Raw genomic sequence first — 7,099 nt, 5'->3', positions numbered from 1 at the left:
ATTGCATGTATCATGCACATATATAAGTTATATATTATTTTATTTCCACTACATGTATAAAATTAATTAGGGTTGAAGTAGTTTTCACTTAATTGTTTTTTTTGTTGTTTTTTTGTTAATTTAACTCCCAAGATCACACCCAAGAACGGGCGCTATCAAATCGACTCGGATGTGCTCCTGTTTCCGTGGAAGCTGACTTACAGGAACATTGGCTCTGATTTTATTCCTCGGGGAGCTTTTGGGAAGGTGTACTTAGCCCAAGATAGAGAAACCAAGAAAAGAATGGCATGCAAACTGGTATGTTAGTTCAGTAGTTTTATCTCTGAGCAAATATTGTACAACATAGTGCATACAGTATATTTTCAAATATGTCAGCATCCGTTTTCACTGTTAGGCTGATGATCATCTCAGTTTTACTTTTGTTGGCCTACACAAGATAGGAAAAATACATATTTTTAACTGTTAACTTCTTGAAATTTTTTAGCTCTGAGACTGCAAAAGTTTCAGCATCTTTTAAATATCTGGAAGTATATGTAATTGCCACATGGGCAGGCCTGCTGCCATGTGGGGGTAGAAGAATTTCTGCTTATCCTGCTGTACTCAGGATTTTAAAATACCAGCATGAGATCAAACCCTGTTCCTGCAGGTGGTTTTAGGATCTCATCCTTCAACTGGAGTCTTCAGATAAGTTTTCTTTATTCCACTGCCATTAATATCTCTGAGAACTCAGCTTATGTGCAACTCTGCTTGTGTTATGGGCACCAAGCATAAGGTCATGAGAGGTCTCAAGAACTTAACTACTGAGCACCCCTCTCTTTTTATGCAAGCCAATGTTTTATTTCAGCTTTACTTTTCAACATATGATTCTGAATTGAGTAGTAAATATTTAGGACCAATAGAAGTTCAACTGGGATACTGCTCTGTTCCTCCACTGACCTGTGTGAATGAGATGGGGGGGCAGTTATATGGCCTTCCCTTGCAGTCAGTGTAGCTTCCTGGGGACAAATATAATTTGCCACTTTTGCATAACCCACTGCAGAATTAAAGTGTCCTAATGTTTATGAAAATACAAACAGTATTTCTCATTGCAATCAAAATATTAGCCTCTTATTTGGTTCATAGCCCCAAGCCTGCAAGGAGAGTAAAAAGAGCAGTAGTAGCCTTTCTGTGTGTAAGCAAGCACTGTATTTTTGTCTTAGCAATCTGCTGTCAGTGCCTTTGAAAGAAATGCAGTGCTGCCAGGTGCTCTCTTTAAAGCAGGTTCCATTCTTTGTAAGCCATAAACCAGTGCTGATAAGGACTGAATTGAGGTCACTAATGTCCTGAGCATGGTTAGTCTGTAGACTGCACTGAGGGCTGCAAGCACAGATCCATGTGTCAGGCAGGTGTGTAACTCTGGTAGAGCAGATGGGGCTGCACAAAGCTAATGGAAAAAGCAGTGGGTTTTTTATCTCCTTCACCAGGAAGTTTGCCTAGAGCTTTTGCGTAACCACCAGATTTTGATGGGAATAACTCTTGCTACATCACTTTTTCTGGAAGATTACATTTCTTATTTGGGCATGATTCCAAAACCTCTCAACTTTAAACAAAATTAATCTCAACTGGAAAGGAAGAACAAGCCACAGGATCAATCAAAATAAAGCTCTGTATTTTAACAAGTGGATAGGAGTGTTTTTCTTCCTTCTTCCATTTTAATCTTGGATCACTAGTGTTGGTATGGATAACTTGGTTTTTGAGCTGCTTTTCTGTGGTTTTGTTTCAATGTCCCAGGTCCCAGTGGAACAGTTCAAGCCGTCAGATGTTGAAATACAGGCGTGTTTCCGTCACGAAAACATTGCTGAATTGTACGGTGCTATCCTGTGGGATGAGACCATCCATCTCTTCATGGAAGCTGGAGAGGGAGGATCTGTCATGGAAAAACTGGAGAGTTGTGGTCCCATGAGAGAATTTGAAATTATTTGGGTGACAAAACATATTCTGAAAGGACTTGACTTTCTCCACTCCAAGAGGATTATCCATCATGATATCAAACGTATGTGTATGTGATTCCTTGGGGTGCTTTCTGATCCAGGCTGGGGGCTCTGGTGGAGACCCTGGGGTGTGTAAGTGTTGCCTCTCTAGGAGGGAGGGATGGATAACCATCAGAACACGGCATTTACACTACTTATTAATTCACTTCAGTAGAGAGGATGATTTAGAAGTCATAGTTCCTTTGCCTTTCTTGAGCAACACAATTTGAAATAAAAACCTAAAGAAAATTAGTGAAACTGCAAGTCTGTGTTAAGCCAGAAGTTTTGTTTTTTCCATATAAATTCATCCTGAGTGCTTGCATGCCCCACCTTCTGTTTGCACCTCCTTTTAGGTTTTATGTTTCTGCATGGCTTTTCCTCAATTTGAGCCACTTTAGAACTAAATACAGAATTTGTGTTTTCTTCTTTCAACTTTTGCAGCAAATTTTAGTATATATTTAATTTTTTTAAGTTCTGAGTATTAACATGTATGAATAATCAAAATGTATTAATATTAAACCTAAATGCAATACATTAATGGTAAATTGCTTTAAAATTTCATTTTAATGCATCACATTTAATATTAAATACTGTTTCTCCCAGCACCTTCTCCCCCTGCAAACAGATAAATTTTGCCTTTCTAGTAACAGTGCTTCTAATTATGATGTTAATCTTCTATGAGTTAATTTTTGCTAAACTTGAGGTTTTAAAATAGAAATATTCAAATAGAAATGTTACAGTAAATAGTTGACAGAAGATGATTGTCAAGAATTGCTACATTTTTATCTCTGTTTTGCATGGGGTTTTTTTACTTAATCTGGGTCAGTATTCAGATGGAAGTCTTTGAGATTCTGACAACTATAAACCTGCTTTATTTTTCCTTAGTTCTGCTTTTTAGCTTGTAGTAAGAGTCTTTCCTGTGGGTTTATTCTAATTGGCAGTAACAATGACATTAATAATAAGGTGTAAAAACCAAGCCAGCCAAAAACCAACCCACCACATCTAGACAGAAAGAGATGGGGATTTCAGTAAGAGAAAGACTACTCTGAGCCAGGAAGGAAAGAAAGACTTTCTGTTGGCTCTTAGGAGCAGTTTGGTGCTGCCACGCTTTAATTCTTGATTGGAAAGTGGTTTAAACTAAGGTTGTTTGGTGGGGAGAACTTTAGTCCAAAACCAGCTGAAGCTGGGGCTGGGTGCACTCCCAAACAAGCAGCAGAGGTTGTGCTGTTCTGTGGCAGTGTGGTCCCCCCTCTGCACTGCCCTTTATGTGGTGTTTAAAACCCATATCTGCGAAGATCTCTCTAAAATTACAAATTTACTTACATAGTTGTGTAGAATGGGTAAGGAGTCAGGTCTGTGAAGGATTGCTGCAGGAACCAGTACTATTGAAATCAAAGCCTGCATTTTGCCACTGAATGGCCACTGTCAAGATGGAGAATGACCTACAGTTTCCTTTGGGAGAAAATGTGTTTCTGTTGTACTACTTGGAGACTTAATTTGTCCATGTCTTCTGAAACGAGGATTTCCCGAGGCTTGCACAGAGCACTACCTTCAAATACTTGATCAGAAATACAACTGCAAAGAAAGCCTCTGAGTATAAAATTGTGCCATAGGCAGAGTTTTATGAAGGAAAGGGAATTGAGCTCCTAGATATTGCTGCAATTCTGTGAGAGGTTGGAACTTTCCATCATTTCCATAGTCTCTCCTCTGTTGCTAGGCTGAGCTGCTGTCCCTGACAGGTGCAGAATGATGAGGCTGCTGTGGAGGGGCCTTGGTTTCTCTCTGCTTCTGTCTTAATTTAAATCTTCAGTATAGAGAAACCTCGTGGCGACCAAAAATTATGTTTATAGCTGCACTGCATGCTCTCCACTTTGGAGACCATTGAACATCTTCAGAGCAAGCCTTGCTGTGCTGAGCTGCCTGGCAGCCTTCCACCTTCCTCCTTTACCCTCAGCCATTTTCTCTCTCTGTCTCTCTTATTTTTTAAGCTAGGAAAAGGACCAAATGTTGATTCTTCTTTTATGTAAACTAGTCCAGTTTGATTTCTAAGATCTGATTTAAAATTGGACTCCATCACTAACAGAGCCATTTTGTCTAGAAGAAGGGCTCCATTCGTGGGCTGTAGAGACTGGTTGTGTTAATCTCCTTTTTCAGGCTAACCCTCAAGTGCAACAGGCATGTTGTAGAATTAAGTGCTCAGCATGCTAGAAACTTAAATGTTGTCATTTTTTTTTCTTTTAGCAAGCAACATTGTATTTATGTCCACTAAGGCTGTTTTGGTGGATTTTGGCCTAAGTGTTCAAATGACTGAAGACATTTACTATCCCAAAGATCTTAGAGGAACAGAGGTAAGAACCTGGAGAGACAACAGTTATTTTGTATGACTCCCGTGATTGTGATGCTTAGGCTCACATTTGGAGTTTAAGGATAGAAGCTTGGGCAAAAGAGTTTTATAATAATTTATAAAAAGTTACAAACATTAGTGTAATCAATTTTTATTTTCAATTTGCTGAATGGGGATTCAGGTTTTACACTTTGAAAGGATCACCTTCTCTGCAGTCCCGTATGTTAGTTATTATGAAGTCTGAAGTCAAAGAGAAATCAAGGTTCACCAAAGGCAAACGAGTGAATAATACTGTGAGGAGGGTTGTTTGCAGTGAATCAGCTGCTGGTCAGAGATGCTTCAGACAGGAATTTGTTCTTTGCTCTAGCAAGATTTCTTCTGAGATACTGGCTGTGCACTGGGGTGACCTGCTCAACACAGTAGTTTGACTCCTCCTGTGAAACAACAGAAATGACTGACCTCTAGGTTTCATACCGTAGCATTTCTAAGCTCTGTTCCCCAACTACATGTAACCTTCTTGTCCTTAGGGAGTTAGGTATGGCACAGTGATTATCTGTGGTGAACTGCTGAGGCATTACAGGGTTGGAGGTGAGGGCCTTTTAAATGTGCTCAGTGACTTTGAACGTCCTGCACACCACTTGGGCTGCTCTTGTTCTGAAGTGTTTCCAGGGCTAGAGCTTTAGCAAACAACCAAGCAGCAACAATTAGCTTGGACAGCTGCTGCAAATGTGGCTTTGCTTGCTCTCTGGTGCTGGAGGAGGCTGTTTACAGGAAACTCTTCAGCTGAAATACTGATGCTTATTTATTTGATAGTCTTCTACAGTATAGGCATGTGTTTCAAGGAGATACTTGTATAGCTGACAAAGAGCATTTCACTCCTTGAAAGAGTAGGATAAACCAAGATTTCACAGAATGGCAGGCTTGTTTATTGGTTTTGAGATATGTGAGAAAATACTTCAACATTTGTTTTCACTGTCATTCTAATCAAGGGAATTAAGAGCTTAATATGCTTACTGTGCTGGAAGCAACATGCTTTCTGGCATTTTATGTATATACCTTGTGGGAGTTTTATTCTGGTTTGGTTTCTTTCTTTGTTTGGGGGGCTTTTGTGTGCTGTTAATAAGAAAAATTGTGGAAATGAGTTGGAAGCCACGGTAGGGTATCTCCCAAGGGTGGTGATATGTGTAAACAGGAAATCTCCACATTTTGGAGTGGACTGGTGATTATCCTCTCCTGGCTGTCAGAGCAGATTCCAAGTTCATGTTGGTAGGAACAACCGCGAAAAACACTTTGTTCTTCACTCAGTAGGAAGAAAATTATTCTGCATTTTTGGGCACCTGCAGTCTTGTCCTCAGAGAGCAGATAATCCCCGCAACCCTAAAACACAGCTGTGCCTGGTGTTTGCTGTGTCAGGGGAGAGGTAGCCAGTGCTCAGCACCAGCAATCCTGCTTTTCTGCCACAGCGTCACAGGCCAGAAGTAAGGTTGTAAGGAGGATGCTGGGAAAGGAGGTTTTGAAATACCAGTCAAAGACTTGCAGGAATATCATTAATCCAGGTCTATAATCTTCCCCTCCACACAGTGCCTGTGTTCAGCTGTGTGGGGTGCCTAATCCAGTTACCCACAAATGCCCTCTTTATTTTTTGATGGCACTGGATTTCTTGATTTTTTTCAAAGTAATACCTTGGCTCTCCAAAGTCCTCCTAAATTATGCAGCCTTAAGAAGTGGTGCAATTGTCCAGGAATGCTGTTTCTGCATGTGGTTGTGCAAGCCCTTGTTAGGGTTCTGTCTCTGCTAGGCAGTGTCATCCCTGTGAACTTGCTGGTTTCTCTTACTTCTGGTGTTGGCAGAGACTGATGTCCATGAAGGAAGCAACAGTTGGAGTTATCTTTTTCCTGTGCATGTTCTCCTCTGGGGGTTTAGGGTTTTTTATTTGCTTCAATAGCATGGACAGGCTAAATGTGGTGAATCTTCTTTGTGTTTATGAAAACAAATAGTTGCAATTCTGAGTGGAATGATTGAAAGATAGTGAAGTTTTGTTTAGTTGGTGTAGCATGAAAACCCTGGGTTTTCTGTACAATGTGTGCACAACACGTGCACCACAATATATTGAGTTTGTGTTGAAACTGCTCTGCAGGAAATATTTTTTCTAGGCATTTGCCACACTTGCTATTATGTTTCTGTCACTTGGTTAAAATACGTAAACTTCAGTGACAGCCATTTGAGGGGAGGAAAAAGTTACCTACTAAGGTTTACTGATTCTGGAACGTAATTCATTTGCAGAAATGCTAAACCAAAACTGGCACAGCATGAAGAGAAAGACTGTTTTTTAGCTGGGTTGTGCCTCTGGTCTGACTGGCAGATAAATGCCAGCTCAGCAGTAGGGAGGAGTGGGAATGGGAAGGTACCTGGGAGCAGAGTCTTAGGCCAGTCTAAATGAGACTGAGATCACACACAGCTTTGGTGCACTTCTTGTTTTTGCTTTTTGTCCCTGTGCAATCAAGGTGCATTTTGGCCATTTTCACACTTGGACTATAACTGCAGATGGGTTCTTGCTCCAGCATTCTTTTTTCCTCAAGAAGGCAGTTGCTTTATTGTGTTTGCTAATGACATATTTTACAAAAGCAGAAATTCTGTTATTTGCTCCTTGTGAGACTTAAAGGTGGCAGTTGTAGATGCACTTATTTTACCTTAGTTCCAAGAAGAGCCATGGATAGGAGTAAGTAGCAGCTGTAGAGGCCTGCTG

General features: G+C 40.4%; 1 protein-coding gene across 1 annotated transcript in view; it reads left to right on the top strand.

Annotated features, from left to right (window-relative positions):
- The window catches only part of MAP3K8 (mitogen-activated protein kinase kinase kinase 8), a 15,878-nt gene that overhangs the window by 4,335 nt on the left and 4,444 nt on the right, over nucleotides 1-7,099 (top strand). The window contains exons 3-5 of the mRNA XM_010006972.1: nucleotides 133-297; nucleotides 1,771-2,032; nucleotides 4,251-4,357. Of these exons, the coding sequence (XP_010005274.1) occupies nucleotides 133-297; nucleotides 1,771-2,032; nucleotides 4,251-4,357 (534 nt within the window). The remainder of the gene's footprint in view (nucleotides 1-132; nucleotides 298-1,770; nucleotides 2,033-4,250; nucleotides 4,358-7,099) is intronic.

This window comes from Chaetura pelagica, unplaced genomic scaffold (genome assembly GCF_000747805.2).
Source record: "Chaetura pelagica isolate M959 unplaced genomic scaffold, ChaPel_1.0 scaffold17, whole genome shotgun sequence".
NCBI lineage: Eukaryota > Metazoa > Chordata > Aves > Apodiformes > Apodidae > Chaetura > Chaetura pelagica.
Note: the sequence above shows the minus strand (reverse complement) of the source record. Positions and strands in the feature narration are given on the sequence as shown.